Source organism: Panulirus ornatus, chromosome 4 (genome assembly GCF_036320965.1).
Source record: "Panulirus ornatus isolate Po-2019 chromosome 4, ASM3632096v1, whole genome shotgun sequence".
NCBI classification, from domain to species: domain Eukaryota; kingdom Metazoa; phylum Arthropoda; class Malacostraca; order Decapoda; family Palinuridae; genus Panulirus; species Panulirus ornatus.
This window is the reverse complement of record NC_092227.1, coordinates 90,281,230-90,299,006: the sequence shown is the minus strand read 5'-3', so window position 1 is coordinate 90,299,006 and position 17,777 is coordinate 90,281,230. Positions and strand designations below refer to the sequence as shown.

Here is a 17,777-nt window from a genome sequence, read left to right as displayed (position 1 = left end):
TAGCACAAGGAAACAGACGAAAGAAATGGCCCAACCCACCCCCATACACATGTATATACATACGTCCACACACGCAAATACACATACCTACACAGCTTTCCATGGTTTACCCCAGACGCTTCACATGCCCTGATTCCATCCACTGACAGCACGTCAACCCCAGTATACCACATCGCTCCAATTCACTCTATTCCTTGCCCTCCTTTCACCCTCCTGCATGTTCAGGCCCCGATCACACAAAATCTTTTTCACTCCATCTTTCCACCTCCAATTTGGTCTCCCTCTTCTCCTCGTTCCCTCCACCTCCAACACATATATCCTCTTGGTCAATCTTTCCTCACTCATTCTCTCCATGTGCCCAAACCATTTCAAAACACCCTCTTCTACTCTCTCAACCACGCTCTTTTTATTTCCACACATCTCTCTTACCCTTACGTTACTTACTCGATCAAACCACCTCACACCACACATTGTCCTCAAACATCTCATTTCCAGCACATCCATCCTCCTGCGCACAACTTTATCCATAGTCCACGCCTTGCAACCATACAACATTGTTGGAACCACTATTCCTTCAAACATATCCATTTTTGCTTTCCAAGATAATGTTCTCGACTTCCACACATTCTTCAAGGCTCCCAGAATTTTCGCCCCCTCCCCCACCCTATGATCTACTTCCGCTTCCATGGTTCCATCCGCTGCCAGATCCACTCCCAGATATCTAAAACACTTCACTTCCTCCAGTTTTTCTCCATTCAAACTCACCTCCCAATTGACTTGACCCTCAACCCTACTGTACCTAATAACCTTGCTCTTATTCACATTTACTCTTAACTTTCTTCTTTCACACACTTTACCAAACTCAGTCACCAGCTTCTGCAGTTTCTCACATGAATCAGCCACCAGCGCTGTATCATCAGCGAACAACAACTGACTCACTTCCCAAGCTCTCTCATCCCCAACAGACTTCATACTTGCCCCTCTTTCCAAAACTCTTGCATTCACCTCCCTAACAACCCCATCCATAAACAAATTAAACAACCATGGAGACATCACACACCCCTGCCGCAAACCTACATTCACTGAGAACCAATCACTTTCCTCTCTTCCTACACGTACACATGCCTTACATCCTCGATAAAAACTTTTCACTGCTTCTAACAACTTGCCTCCCACACCCTATATTCTTAATACCTTCCACAGAGGATTTCTATCAACTCTATCATATGCCTTCTCCAGATCCATAAATGCTACATACAAATCCATTTGCTTTTCTAAGTATTTCTCACATACATTCTTCAAAGCAAACACCTGATCAACACATCCTCTACCACTTCTGAAACAACACTGTTCTTCCCCAATCTGATGCTCTGTACATGCCTTAACCCTCTCAATCAATACCCTCCCATATAATTTCCCTGGAATACTCAACAAAATTATACCTCTGTAATTTGAGCACTCACTCTTATCCCCTTTACTTTTGTTCAATGGCACTATGCAAGCATCCGCACCTGACTATGAGTCATACATACACTGAATAATCTTACCAACCAGTCAACAACACAGTCACCCCCTTTTTTAATAAATTCCACTGCAATACCATCCAAACCCGCTGCCTTTCTGGCTTTCATCTTCCGCATAGCTTTTACTACCTCTTCCCTGTTTACCAAATCATTCTCCCTAACACTCTCACTTTGCACACCACCTCCACCAAAACACCCTATATCTGCCACTCTATCATCAAACAAATTCAACAAACCTTCAAAATACTCACTCCATCTCCTCACATCACCACTACTTGTTATCACCTCCCCATATGCCCTTTTCACTGATGTTCTCTTGTCTTATGCATTTTATTTACCTCCTTCCAAAACATCTTTTTATTCTCCCTAAAATCTAATGATACTCTCTCACCCCAACTGTCATTTGCCTTCTTTTTCACCTCTTGCACCTTTCTCTTGACCTCCTGTCTCTTTCTTTTATACATCTCCCAGTCATTTGCATTATTTCCCTGCAAAAATCATCCAAATGCCTCTCTCTTCTCTTTCACTTCTAACTTTTTAACTTTCTAAAAGGGGAAACAGAAGAAGGAGTCACGCAGGGAGTGTTCATCCTTCTCGAAGGCTCAGATTGGGGTGTCTAAATGTGTGTGAATGTAACCAAGATGAGAAAAAAAAGAGAGATAGGTACTATGTTTGAGGAAAGGAACCTGGATGTTCTCGCTCTGAGCAAAGCGAAGCTCAAGGGAAAAGGGGAAGAGTGGTTTGGGAATGTCTTGAGAGTAAGTCAGGGGTTGGCGAGAGGACAAGAGCAAGGGAAGGAGTAGCACTACTCCTGAAACAGGAGTGGTGGGAGTATGTGAAAGTGTAAGAAAGTAAACTCTACATTGATATGGGTAAAACTGAAAGTGGATGGAGAGAGATAGGTGATTACTGGTGCATATGCACCTGGGCATGAGAAGAAAGATCATAAGAGGCAAGTGTTTTGGGAGCAGCTGAGTGAGTGTGTTAGTAGTTTTGATGTACGAGACAGGGTTATAGTGATGGGTGATTTGAATGCAAAGGTGAGTTAATGGGGCAGTTGAGGGAATGCAGTGTTCAGTGTTGTAAATGGAAATGGTGAAGAGCTTGTGGACTTGTGTGCTGAAAAAGGCTGGTGATTTGGGAATACGTGGTTTAAAAAGAGAGATATACATAAGTATAGAAATGGCCAGAGAGTGTTATTACATTATGTGTTAATTGATAGGCATGTGAGAGACAGACTTTTGGATGTTAATGTGCTGAGATGTGCAACTGGAGGTATGTCTGATCATTATCTTGTGGAGGCGAAGGTGAAGATTTGTAGAGGTTTTCAGAAAAGAAGAGAGAATGTTGGGGTGAAGAGAGTGGTGAGAGTGAGTGAGTTTGGGAAGGAGACTTGTGTGAGGAAGTACCAGGTGAGACTGAGTACAGAATGGAAAAAGGTGAGAACAAAGGATGTAAGGGGAGCGGGGGAGGAATGGGATGTATTTTGGGAAGCAGTGATGGCTTGTGCAAAAGATGCTTGTGGCATGAGAAGCATGGGAAGTGGGCAGATTAGAAAGAGTAGTGAGTGGTGGGATGAAGAATAAAGAAAAATGTAAAAAAGTTGTAAGATGATATCAAAAATTGATGAAAGTGGTCTCCATAAGTAATGAATCAACCCCACCCCCTAAACAGTAAAATTAGGTAAATACACAGAGAATATGCTATAAAGAGGATGGACAGAGGTCAAGGAATAGAACAGAAGCCAAGAGACAAAGTCTTACATTAAGGAAATGAGGTCAAAGAAGAATTTGAGCAGAGATAATTATATATCCTGCTGGATAGTTCTGCAGAAATATATAGAGATCATGGTGAGTAGAAGAGATTCTTTAAGGGCATAGTAGTTTCATGCAGAAAGTTCATCTGAAAGTATTGTTGTTGGCCAATAATCTCAATGATTGCTTTACAAAACAAGAATCATACCACTAGGATTACATATTCAAATCAAGGGATTAGAATGTTCCTAATAACAGACCTTCAGCTTCAAAAAGAATCCCTATTTCATGTAAATATAATGATTTTCACAACCAATGAATTACTGATTTATGCACCACTCTTCACATTAGAAATAAATTGAAGATCTGTTCCTACTTTGGGCATGTTCCAATAATCTCTTCTTAGTAAGAGATCATAACAGATGATTCCATGTTGTATTTACCTTGTCCTGTGTTTCCTACAACAATGTATACTTTCTCATTCTGGGAAACCTTCTTCAAAATGTTCATTACACCCTGTGAAGAATATAAAAATGCTCTTATTAATGATTCAAAAAGCTATAAGAGGTGCAAAATCAACACAAATACAGATATAATGATAGCTGGTGTACTGAAGTAAATGCATACAAGGCATGAAGACATAATTTTTTTTTTTTTTTCTTTTTTTTTTTTTTTTTTGCCGCTGTCTCCCGCGTTTGCGAGGTAGCACAAGGAAACAGACGAAAGAAATGGCCCAACCCACCCCCATACACATGTATATACATACGTCCACACACGCAAATATACATACCTACACAGCTTTCCATGGTTTACCCCAGACGCTTCACATGCCCTGATTCAATCCACTGACAGCACGTCAACCCCGGTATACCACATCGCTCCAATTCACTCTATTCCTTGCCCTCCTTTCACCCTCCTGCATGTTCAGGCCCCGATCACACAAAATCTTTTTCACTCCATCTTTCCACCTCCAATTTGGTCTCCCTCTTCTCCTCATTCCCTCCACCTCCGACACATATATCCTCTTGGTCAGTCTTTCCTCACTCATTCTCTCCATGTGACCAAACCATTTCAAAACACCCTCTTCTGCTCTCTCAACCACGCTCTTTTTATTTCCACACATTTCTCTTACCCTTACGTTACTTACTCGATCAAACCACCTCACACCACACATTGTCCTCAAACATCTCATTTCCAGCACATCCATCCTCCTGCGCACAACTCTATCCATAGTCCACGCCTCGCAACCATACAACATTGTTGGAACCACTATTCCTTCAAACATACCCATTTTTGCTTTCCGAGATAATGTTCTCGACTTCCACACATTCTTCAAGGCTCCCAGAATTTTTGCCCCCTCCCCCACCCTATGATCCACTTCCGCTTCCATGTTTCCATCCGCTGCCAGATCCACTCCCAGATATCTAAAACACTTCACTTCCTCCAGTTTTTCTCTATTCAAACTCACCTCCCAATTGACTTGACCCTCAACCCTACTGTACCTAATAACCTTGCTCTTATTCACATTTACTCTTAACTTTCTTCTTTCACACACTTTACCAAACTCAGTCACCAGCTTCTGCAGTTTCTCACATGAATCAGCCACCAGCGCTGTATCATCAGCGAACAACAACTGACTCACTTCCCAAGCTCTCTCATCCCCAACAGACTTCATACTTGCCCCTCTTTCCAAAACTCTTGCATTCACCTCCCTAACAACCCCATCCATAAACAAATTAAACAACCATGGAGACATCACACACCCCTGCCGCAAACCTACATTCACTGAGAACCAATCACTTTCCTCTCTTCCTACACGTACACATGCCTTACATCCTCGATAAAAACTTTTCACTGCTTCTAACAACTTGCCTCCCACACCATATATTCTTAATACCTTCCACAGAGCATCTCTATCAACTCTATCATAAATATAAACATAATAATAAAGGGGGGCAAAAATTCTGGGAGCCTTGAAGAATGTTTGGAAGTCGAGAACATTATCTCGGAAAGCAAAAAAGGGTATGTTTGAAGGAACAGTGGTTCCAACAATGTTGTATGGTTGCGAGGCGTGGGCTATGGATAGAGATGTGCGCAGGAGGGTGGATGTGCTGGAAATGAGATGTTTGAGGACAATATGTGGTGTGAGGTGGTTTGATCGAGTAAGTAAAGTAAGGGTAAGAGAGATGTGTGGAAATTAAAAGAGTGTGGTTGAGAGAGCACAAGAGGGTGTTTTGAAATGGTTTAGTCACATGGAGAGAATGAGTGAGGGAAGATTGACCAAGAGGATATATGTGTCAGAGCTGGAGGGAACGAGGAGAAGTGGGAGACCAAATTGGAGGTGGAAAGATGGAGTGAAAAAGATTTTGAGTGATCGGGGCCTGAACATGCAGGAGGGTGAAAGGAGTTCAAGGAATAGAGTGAATTGGATCAATGTGGTATACCGGGGTCGACGTGCTGTCAATGGATTGAACCAGGGAATGTGAAGCATCTGGGGTAAACCATGGAAAGTTGTGTGGGGCCTGGATGTGGAAAGGGAGCTGTGGTTTCGGTGCATTATTACATGACAGCTAGAGACTGAGTGTGAACGAATGTGGCCTTTGTTGTCTTTTCCTAGCGCTACCTCGCACACATGAGGGGGGAGGGGGTTGTTATTCCATGTGTGGCGAGGTGGCAATGGGAATAAATAAAGGCAGACAGTATGAATTATGTACATGTGTATATATGTATGTCTGTGTGTGTATATGTATGTGTACATTGAGATGTATAGGTATGTATATTTGCGTGTGGGGATGTGTATGTATATACATGTGTATGTGGGTGGGTTGGGCCATTCTTTCGTCTGCTTCCTTGCGCTTCCTCGCTAACGCGGGAGACTGCGACAAAGCAAAATAAATAAATATAAATATTTTTTTTTCTTTTTATACTTTGTCGCTGTCTCCCGCGTTTGCGAGGTAGCGCAAGGAAACAGACGAAAGAAATGGCCCAACCCCCCCATACACATGTATATACATACGTCCACACACGCAAATATACATACCTCCACAGCTTTCCATGGTTTACCCCAGACGCTTCACATGCCTTGATTCAATCCACTGACAGCACGTCAACACCGGTATACCACATCGCTCCAATTCACTCTATTCCTTGCCCTCCTTTCACCCTCCTGCATGTTCAGGCCCCGATCACACAAAATCTTTTTCACTCCATCTTTCCACCTCCAATTTGGTCTCCCTCTTCTCCTTGCTCCCTCCACCTCCGACACATATATCCTCTTGGTCAATCTTTCCTCACTCATCCTCTCCATGTGCCCAAACCACTTCAAAACACCCTCTTCTGCTCTCTCAACCACACTCTTTTTATTTCCACACATCTCTCTTACCCTTACGTTACTCACTCGATCAAACCACCTCACACCACACATTGTCCTCAAACATCTCATTTCCAGCACATCCATCCTCCTGCGCACAACTCTATCCATAGCCCACGCCTCGCAACCATACAACATTGTTGGAACCACTATTCCTTCAAACATACCCATTTTTGCTTTCTGAGATAATGTTCTCGACTTCCACACATTCTTCAAGGCCCCCAGAATTTTCGCCCCCTCCCCCACCCTATGATCCACTTCCGCTTCCATGGTTCCATCTGCTGCCAGATCCACTCCCAGATATCTAAAACACTTCACTTCCTCCAGTTTTTCTCCATTCAAACTCACCTCCCAATTGACTTGACCCTCAACCCTACTGTACCTAATAACCTTGCTCTTATTCACATTTACTCTTAACTTTCTTCTTCCACACACTTTACCAAACTCAGTCACCAGCTTCTGCAGTTTCTCACATGAATCAGCCACCAGCGCTGCATCATCAGCGAACAACAACTGACTCACTTCCCAAGCTCTCTCATCCCCAACAGACTTCATACTTGCCCCTCTTTCCAAAACTCTTGCATTTACCTCCCTAACAACCCCATCTATAAACAAATTAAACAACCATGGAGACATCACACACCCCTGCCGCAAACCTGCATTCACTGAGAACCAATCACTTTCCTCTCTTCCTACACGTACACATGCCTTACATCCTCGATAAAAACTTTTCACTGTTTCTAACAACTTTCCTCCCACACCATATATTCTTAATACCTTCCACAGAGCATCTCTATCAACTCTATCATATGCCTTCTCCAGATCCATAAATGCTACATACAAATCCATTTGCTTTTCTAAGTATTTCTCACATACATTCTTCAAAGCAAACACCTGATCCACACATCCTCTACCACTTCTGAAACCACACTGCTCTTCCCCAATCTGATGCTCTGTACATGCCTTCACCCTCTCAATCAATACCCTCCCATATAATTTACCAGGAATACTCAACAAACTTATACCTCTGTAATTTGAGCACTCACTCTTATCCCCTTTGCCTTTGTACAATGGCACTATGCACGCATTCCGCCAATCCTCAGGCACCTCACCATGAGTCATACATACATTAAATAACCTTACCAACCAGTCAACAATACAGTCACCCCCTTTTTTAATAAATTCCACTGCAATACCATCCAAACCTGCTGCCTTGCCGGCTTTCATCTTCCGCAAAGCTTTCACTACCTCTTCTCTGTTTACCAAATCATTTTCCCTAACCCTCTCACTTTGCACACCACCTCGACCAAAACACCCTATATCTGCCACTCTATCATCAAACACATTCAACAAACCTTCAAAATACTCACTCCATCTCCTTCTCACATCACCACTACTTGTTATCACCTCCCCATTAGCGCCCTTCACTGAAGTTCCCATTTGCTCCCTTGTCTTACGCACTTTATTTACCTCCTTCCAGAACATCTTTTTATTCTCCCTAAAATTTAATGATACTCTCTCACCCCAACTCTCATTTGCCCTTTTTTTCACCTCTTGCACCTTTCTCTTGACCTCCTGTCTCTTTCTTTTATACATCTCCCACTCAACTTGAAGTAGAACCTTCAGACACAATTGAAAATGTGAAGGAAAATAGTGAAATTGGAGAAAAATGTAGCTTAGACATTGAAGCTTATTGATACAGTGGTTAAATTGATGAGAACTGCTATTGACGTTTGTGTAAATAAATTATACATTTCCTTTTTTCCATAGCCAGAGGTTGAACCATTATGTGACATTCATTTTTTTCATTCATTTCAAGCTAGAAGTTTCAGTTTTCTAAATTGTTTCTTACATTTTTCATATGTATATATATGTATGTGTGTGTGTGTGTATATGTGCGTATGTATGTGTATGTGTGTGTATGTGTATATGTATATATATATGTATATTATCCCTGGGGATAGGGGTGAAAGAATACTTCCCACGTATTCCTCGCGTGTCGTAGAAAGCGACTAGAGGGGACGGGAGCGGGGGGCCAGAAATCCCTCCCCTCCTTGTATTAACTTTCTAAAATGGGAAACAGAAGAAGGAGTCACGCGGGGAGTGCTCATCCTCCTCGAAGGCTCAGAGTGGGGTGCCTAAATGTGTGTGGATGTAACCAAGATGTGAAAAAAGGAGAGATAGGTAGTATGTTTGAGGAAAGGAACCTGGATGTTTTGGCTCTGAGTGAAACGAAGCTCAAGGGTAAAGGGGAAGAGTGGTTTGGGAATGTCTGGGGAGTAAAGTCAGGGGTTAGTGAGAGGACAAGAGCAAGGGAAGGAGTAGCAATACTCCTGAAACAGGAGTTGTGGGAGTATGTGATAGAGTGTAAGAAAGTAAATTCTCGATTAATATGGGTAAAACTGAAAGTTGATGGAGAGAGGTGGGTGATTATTGGTGCATATGCACCTGGGCATGAGAAGAAAGATCAAGAGAGGCAAGTGTTTTGGGAGCAGCTGAATGAGTGTGTTAGTGGTTTTGATGCACGAGACCGGGTTATAGTGATGGGTGATTTGAATGCAAAGGTGAGTAATGTGGCAGTTGAGGGAATAATTGGTATACATGCATGGGGTGTTCAGTGTTGTAAATGGAAATGGTGAAGAGCTTGTAGATTTATGTGCTGAAAAAGGACTGATGATTGGGAATACCTGGTTTAAAAAGCGAGATATACATAAGTATACTTATGTAAGTAGGAGAGATGGCCAGAGAGCGTTATTGGATTACGTGTTAATTGACAGGCGTGCGAAAGAGAGACTTTTGGATGTTAATGTGCTGAGAGGTGCAACTGGAGGGATGTCTGATCATTATCTTGTGGAGGCTAAGGTGAAGATTTGTATGGGTTTTCAGAAAAGAAGAGTGAATGTTGGGGTGAAGAGGGTGGTGAGAGTAAGTGAGCTTGAGAAGGAGACCTGTGTGAGGAAGTACCAGGAGAGACTGAGTACAGATTGGAAAAAGGTGAGAACAATGGAAGTAAGGGGAGTGGGGGAGGAATGGGATGTATTTAGGGAATCAGTGATGGATTGCGCAAAAGATGCTTGTGGCATGAGAAGAGTGGGAGGTGGGTTGATTAGAAAGGGTAGTGAGTGGTGGGATGAAGAAGTAAGAGTATTAGTGAAAGAGAAGAGAGAGGCATTTGGACGAGTTTTGCAGGGAAAAAATGCAACTGAGTGGGAGATGTATAAAAGAAAGAGACAGGAGGTCAAGAGAAAGGTGCAAGAGGTGAAAAAAAGGGCAAATGAGAGTTGGGGTGAGAGAGTATCATTAAATTTTAGGGAGAATAAAAAGATGTTCTGGAAGGAGGTAAATAAAGTGCGTAAGACAAGGGAGCAAATGGGAGCTTCAGTGAAGGGCGCTAATGGGGAGGTGATAACAAGTAGTGGTGATGTGAGAAGGAGATGGAGTGAGTATTTTGAAGGTTTGTTGAATGTGTTTGATGATAGAGTGGCAGATATAGGGTGTTTTGGTCGAGGTGGTGTGCAAAGTGAGAGGGTTAGGGAAAATGATTTGGTAAACAGAGAAGAGGTAGTGAAAGCTTTGCGGAAGATGAAAGCCGGCAAGGCAGCAGGTTTGGATGGTATTGCAGTGGAATTTATTAAAAAAGGGGGTGACTGTATTGTTGACTGGTTGGTAAGGTTATTTAATGTATGTATGACTCATGGTGAGGTGCCTGAGGATTGGCGGAATGCGTGCATAGTGCCATTGTACAAAGGCAAAGGGGATAAGAGTGAGTGCTCAAATTACAGAGGTATAAGTTTGTTGAGTATTCCTGGTAAATTATATGGGAGGGTATTGATTGAGAGGGTGAAGGCATGTACAGAGCATCAGATTGGGGAAGAGCAGTGTGGTTTCAGAAGTGGTAGAGGATGTGTGGATCAGGTGTTTGCTTTGAAGAATGTATGTGAGAAATACTTAGAAAAGCAAATGGATTTGTATGTAGCATTTATGGATCTGGAGAAGGCATATGATAGAGTTGATAGAGATGCTCTGTGGAAGGTATTAAGAATACATGGTGTGGGAGGAAAGTTGTTAGAAGCAGTGAAAAGTTTATATCGAGGATGTAAGGCATGTGTACGTGTAGGAAGAGAGGAAAGTGATTGGTTCTCAGTGAATGTAGGTTTGTGGCAGGGGTGTGTGATGTCTCCATGGTTGTTAAATTTGTTTATGGATGGGGTTGTTAGGGAGGTAAATGCAAGAGTTTTGGAAAGAGGGGCAAGTATGAAGTCTGTTGGGGATGAGAGAGCTTGGGAAGTGAGTCAGTTGTTGTTCGCTGATGATACAGCGCTGGTGGCTGATTCATGTGAGAAACTGCAGAAGCTGGTGACTGAGTTTGGTAAAGTGTGTGGAAGAAGAAAGTTAAGAGTAAATGTGAATAAGAGCAAGGTTATTAGGTACAGTAGGGTTGAGGGTCAAGTCAATTGGGAGGTGAGTTTGAATGGAGAAAAACTGGAGGAAGTGAAGTGTTTTAGATATCTGGGAGTGGATCTGGCAGCGGATGGAACCATGGAAGCGGAAGTGGATCATAGGGTGGGGGAGGGGGCGAAAATTCTGGGGGCCTTGAAGAATGTGTGGAAGTCGAGAACATTATCTCGGAAAGCAAAAATGGGTATGTTTGAAGGAATAGTGGTTCCAACAATGTTGTATGGTTGCGAGGCGTGGGCTATGGATAGAGTTGTGCGCAGGAGGATGGATGTGCTGGAAATGAGATGTTTGAGGACAATGTGTGGTGTGAGGTGGTTTGATCGAGTGAGTAACGTAAGGGTAAGAGAGATGTGTGGAAATAAAAAGAGCGTGGTTGAGAGAGCAGAAGAGGGTGTTTTGAAGTGGTTTGGGCACATGGAGAGGATGAGTGAGGAAAGATTGACCAAGAGGATATATGTGTCGGAGGTGGAGGGAACATGGAGAAGAGGGAGACCAAATTGGAGGTGGAAAGATGGAGTGAAAAAGATTTTGTGTGATCGGGGCCTGAACATGCAGGAGGGTGAAAGGAGGGCAAGGAATAGAGTGAATTGGAGCGATGTGGTATACCGGGGTTGACGTGCTGTCAGTGGATTGAATCAGGGCATGTGAAGCGTCTGGGGTAAGCCATGGAAAGCTGTGTAGGTATGTATATTTGCGTGTGTGGACGTATGTATATACATGTGTAAGGGGGGGGTTGGGCCATTTCTTTCGTCTGTTTCCTTGCGCTACCTCGCAAACGCGGGAGACAGCGACAAAGTATAATAAAATATAATAAATAATAAATATAATAAATAATAATAAAGAGAGGGCAACTAAAAGTTGGGTAACAAACAATTTTTACTGCTACTTAGATGAGGTGATGGTGATAGTCTGCAGGGGCTTTAGGAAAAAGAGGAAATTATATTGGAGGGAAAAGGGTGTTGAAAGTGAGTGACCTTAGAAAAGAAGTTTGCATGATGAGATACCAGGTGGATTTATTGAAGAACGGAAAAAGGCAAGATGAAATGAAACTAATGGAGTGGTTGAGGAATGGGAGGTATTTAGGAAAGCAGTGCTTCAATGTGCAAGAGAAGTATGTAGCATGCAACAGGTGGGATGTGGACATGTGAAAAAAGGCTGTGATTGGTGGGATGAGAAAGTTAAGTTGCTAGTGAAACAGAAAAAGACCATTACTTGCAAGGAGGGAGTGCAAGTGACTGGGATCTGTACAAGACAAAGTAGCAAGAGATTAAGCAGAGTAGGCAGGGGTTGAAAAAGGGAAATGTGAGTTGGGGTGAACAAGCACCAGCAAACTTCTGGGAGAATAAGAAAATATTCTACAAGGATATCAATAGTGTGAGCAGAACATGAGAGCATTGATGGATGAAGAGGGCAAATGGGTGAGTATTAACAGGCAGAGACAAGGTGAAGAGAAGATGGAGTGAATATTCTGAAGGGCTACTGAAAGCCTGTGGTGTTAAATAATAGTATGGTTGATTGGGGTGTTTTGGATGCAAAGATATACAAAGTGAGAAAATCATGGGAAGTGGTATGGTGAAAAGAGGATAGGCAGTGAAAGCCTTACACAAGATAAAGTGTGGTAAAGTGGCTGATGCATAACCAGCAGCTTTTCAGATAGAGGAGAGGACAAAAGCACACAGACATTAATGAATCAATATTAACAGCTGTTTAAGCAGAGAAAAGGACTAACACACACACACACACACACACACACACACACACACACACACACACACACACACAGTGATGACATTAAATGGCAAGGAAGTTTAAAAGGAGCAATTATGATAAAAGACCAACAGAAAGCGAAGAGCGAGGGAGAAGAGCAAAAACTTGGGGTGAAAAACACAGGTACACAGGAAATTAAGAGAAACAGACACAAAAATAATACACACTATTAGAGACAAAGCACTCAAGAAAGCATATGACCTTGTTCATGGAAGGCTTATAAAAGTATGCTACATGCAGAACCGACCAATGCTTTTTAGCTAAAAGAGAAATTAATCCTAAAACGCTATACATCAATTATGAAGAATGATTTTATTACCCTCGTGTCCAACAGACCCAGCAGGAGGTAAAAAAAAAAATTCTAATTGCAATTCATTGAAAAAAATACAAAAACTTGGATAACCTATTACCTTATGACTTGAAAGTAAAGTAAGTATAAATTGAAGTGTTTATTCTAAAATAAGAAAAAATATTTTTGAATTTATATGAAAAAAATTTACATAAAAATCATTCATTAAAAGGACTTAATATTAGAGGCATCCATTCTCCAGACCAATGGCTTCCCACTGACAGATGGAGAGCTTCCCTGCATTACCAAGATCTATAGGACATATTATATATTTATTTTTTATTTTGCTTTGTCGCTGTCTCCCGCGTTTGCGAGGTAGCGCAAGGAAACAGACGAAAGAAATGGCCCAACCCACCCCCATACACAATGTATATACATACACGTCCACACACGCAAATATACATACCTATACATCTCAATGTACACATATATATACACACACAGACACATACATATATACCCATGCACACAATTCACACTGTCTGCCCCTATTCATTCCCATCACCACCTCGCCACACATGGAATACCATCCCCCTCCCCCCTCATGTGTGCTAGGTAGCACTAGGAAAAGACAACAAAGGCCCCATTCGTTCATACTCAGTCTCTAGATGTCATGCAATAATGCACCGAAACCACAGCTCCCTTTCCACATCCAGGCCCCACACAACTTTCCATGGTTTACCCCAGACGCTTCACATGCCCTGATTCAATCCACTGACAGCACGTCAACCCCGGTATTCCACATCGATCCAATTCACTCTATTCCTTGCCCTCCTTTCACCCTCCTGCATGTTCAGGCCCCAATCACACAAAATCTTTTTCACTCCATCTTTCCACCTCCAATTTGGTCTCCCACTTCTCCTCGTTCCCTCCACCTCCGACACATATATCCTCTTGGTCAATCTTTCCTCACTCATTCTCTCCATGTGACCAAACCATTTCAAAACACCCTCTTCTGCTCTCTCAACCACGCTCTTTTTATTTCCACACATCTCTCTTACCCTTACATTACTTACTCGATCAAACCACCTCACACCACACATTGTCCTCAAATATCTCATTTCCAGCACATCCACCCTCCTGCGCACAACTTTATCCATAGCCCACGCCTCACAACCATACAACATTGTTGGAACCACTATTCATTCAAACATACCCATTTTTGCTTTCCAAGATAATGTTCTCGACTTCCACACATTCTTCAAGGCTCCCAAGATTTTCGCCCCCTCCCCCACCCTATGATTCACTTCCACTTCCATGGTTCCATCTGCTGCCAGATCCCCTCCCAGATATCTAAAACACTTTACTTCCTCCAGTTTTTCTCCATTCAAACTTACCTCCCAATTGACTTGACCCTCAACCCTACTGTACCTAATAACCTTGCTCTTATTCACATTTACTCTTAACTTTCTTCTTTCACACACTTTACCAAACTCAGTCACCAGCTTCTGCAGTTTCTCACATGAATCAGCCACCAGCGCTGTATCATCAGCAAACAACAACTGACTCACTTCCCAAGCTCTCTCATCCACAACAGACTTCATACTTGCCCCTCTTTCCAAAACTCTTGCATTCACCTCCCTAACAACCCCATCCATAAACAAATTAAAATTAAACAACCCTGGAGACATCACACACCCCTGCCGCAAACCTACATTCACTGAGAACCAATCACTTTCCTCTCTTCCTACATATATATCATGTATAATTATAGGTTATCTAACCTCCACACAATCGTTACTGAAGGGTCTACTGGAACCAAACACCATAAAACACAAAGATGGACTAGGAGTACAGAGTGATGCACCTATCCTTGGCAATGTCTGCACAAGAACTGAAGGTTGAGGGACCCATGTGGTAGTACACATGTGGGAACCCCGTAGAACACATGAACTTTGACAAAAGTTGGGTCTGATAGATCCATGGATAATGTTCTAGGGCTAAAAGAAAGCTAGAGAGACACAGAGGGTGACACTTTCACAATAAGAAATCTAGCTAAAAAGTGAGTGGCACCAAAATTAGAAACATTAGTAAAGCAGATGGAATAAATCACTGATTACCTTGGAACTGGATGATCACACACCAGATAAAGAAAAAAGGATAGAAAAAGGAAATGCATATCAAGAGACTCCTGGAGGCTAAGGGACTGCTAGATGCAATTTCTATGATAAATGAAAGAAGAGGAATTGGTAGTCATAAGCAAGATATAAGGTGGTGACCAGTTATGGTCATGTTTGACTTACGAGTCATTTAGCCGGGAAGTAGTTTGACTCGAGTCATCTTGCCAGGAAGTACTTAGAAAAGCTAAGAATCTTAAAGGCATGGTGGAATTCAGTGTGGTATTCATCAAATGTGAGAATTCTAAGCATGAAAGGAATAAAAACAAAAAGCATAGTTAGAAGAAAAAACAACTGGAAATGTCATACATGGCAAGAGGAAGAAGCAGCTCCTCCAGAACTCCAGTAAAGGCAGGAGTATTAGGAGATAGTAAGGTCAGACTGAAAGTAGTGTGTCCAAATGTCGTTGGACTAAATGTTAATCATAAAGAACTGAAGATCATATAAGGGAAAGTGCACCTGATGTTCTGCTAAGAGTGGTACATGATAGCAAGAAAAGCAAGAGAAGGTAAAAGATGGGGAGGATTGGCTTTCTTAACAAAAGAGAGCTTGAAGTTTCAGGAAATAGTGGCAGATGGTCCATTCAGACAATAACAATAGAAACAATAACTGTAGGGAAGAATATAGTGGTGTTATCATTACATAATCCTCAACAGAACTGTAACATCTTGGAACAAATACATGTGCAATGATAACAGTGAAGGAACAATTAGGATGATACATGAAGCGGTGAAACACTCACTTTTTAGACTTTGTGGTGAGGGGTTTTATCGAATTTACAAAGGAGTAAAGGCAAGCACTATTTAAGCCTCAAGTACAAGGGAACAGTACAATAGAGGGATAAATTATTTTGTAAAAGATGTCATAAAGCAAAGTATTTGCAAAATATAGGAGAGCAGAGAATAGCAGGACAAGTTGGAACAAAGAAACTTTGAAGAGAATATTGTGGGCAAGACAGATGAAAAGTATTTCCAAAAATTCATCTGGTATCAGCTGACTGTCAGTTAAGGAGCAGCTAATCAGGCTTAAGGATTCACAAGATGATACTTAAAAAAGGATGATGTAAGGAACGGAATAACTAGTTCAGATGCATTTTCACAATGGAAGACACTATAGCCCAACACCAGTGAGATGGACTGGCTAGGAGGTTTTGGAAATCACTGAAATATCTAGAAAAGATGGAAACAGGATACTAAAAGGTCTGAACTCATACAAGGCTCGTGGTCCCGATGAAATTTCACCATATGTGATAAAGATTTGGGGAGATGCATCCAATAAAGTATTTGAATTATTGTTCAAGATGTCACTGGAGAGAGTCACAGTGCCAAGGGAATGGAAAAGGGTAACATCATACCTATAGATAATAAAGCAGACCAGGAACAAGCACTGAATTACAGCCCAGTCTCACTAATGAGTCTGGTGTGCAAGGTTCTGTAAAAGATTATGAGGAAGGGAAAATTTTCTATTATTTATATATACTTGACTGCCATTTCCCGCATCAGTGAGGTAGCACCAGGAAACAGACGAAGAATGGCCCATCCACTCATATACACACATATAAACATAAGCACCCATGCAAGCACATATACATACATATCCATATCAACATTAAACATATACATAAACATACACAGACATATGCGCATATACACATGTACATATTCATACCTGTTCGCCTTCATCCATTCCTAGCACCAATCCATCCCACAGGAAACAGCATCGCTACCCCCTGCTTCAACAAGGTAACTTCAGGAAAAGAGAAAAAAGGCCACATTCGTTCACACTCAGTCTCCAGCCGTCATGCGTAATGCACCAAAACCACAGCTCCCCATCCACATCCAGGCCCTACAGAACTTTCCTTAGTTCGCCCAAGACATTTCACATGCACTGGTTCAGTCCATTGACATCAGGTCGACCCCGGTATACCACATCGTTCCAATTCACTCTATTCCTTGCATGCGTCTCACCCTCCAGTATGTTCAGGTCACGATCCCTCAAAATCTTTTTCACTCCATCTTTCTACCTCCAATTTAGTCTCCCACTTCTTGTTCCCTCCACCTATGACACATATATCCTCTTTGTCACCTTTCCTCACTCATTTTCTCCTATGTTCAAACCATTTCAACACACCCTCTTCTGCTCTTTCAACCACACTCTTTTTATTACCATACATCTCTCTTACATGCTGTCCACAAACATTTCATATCTAACACATCCACCCTCCTCCATACATCCCTATCTATAACCCATGCCTTGCAGCCACATAATATTATTGGGAACTACTATTCCTTCAAACACACCCTTTTTACTCTCTGAGAAAACGTTCTCCCCTTCCACATATTCTTCATTGGTCCCAGAAACTTTGCCCCTTCCCCCACCCTGTGACTCACTTATGCTTCCATGGTTTTATTCCTTGCTAAGTCCACTCCCAGATACTTA

The 17,777-nt window shown here is 42.1% G+C and overlaps 1 protein-coding gene across 1 annotated transcript in view; it reads right to left on the bottom strand.

The window, feature by feature from the left end:
• Nucleotides 1–17,777, bottom strand: part of LOC139764912 (uncharacterized) — a 567,165-nt gene that overhangs the window by 482,055 nt on the left and 67,333 nt on the right. The window contains exon 5 of the mRNA XM_071691991.1: nt 3,721–3,793. Coding sequence (XP_071548092.1) covers nt 3,721–3,793 — 73 coding nt within the window. The remainder of the gene's footprint in view (nt 1–3,720; nt 3,794–17,777) is intronic.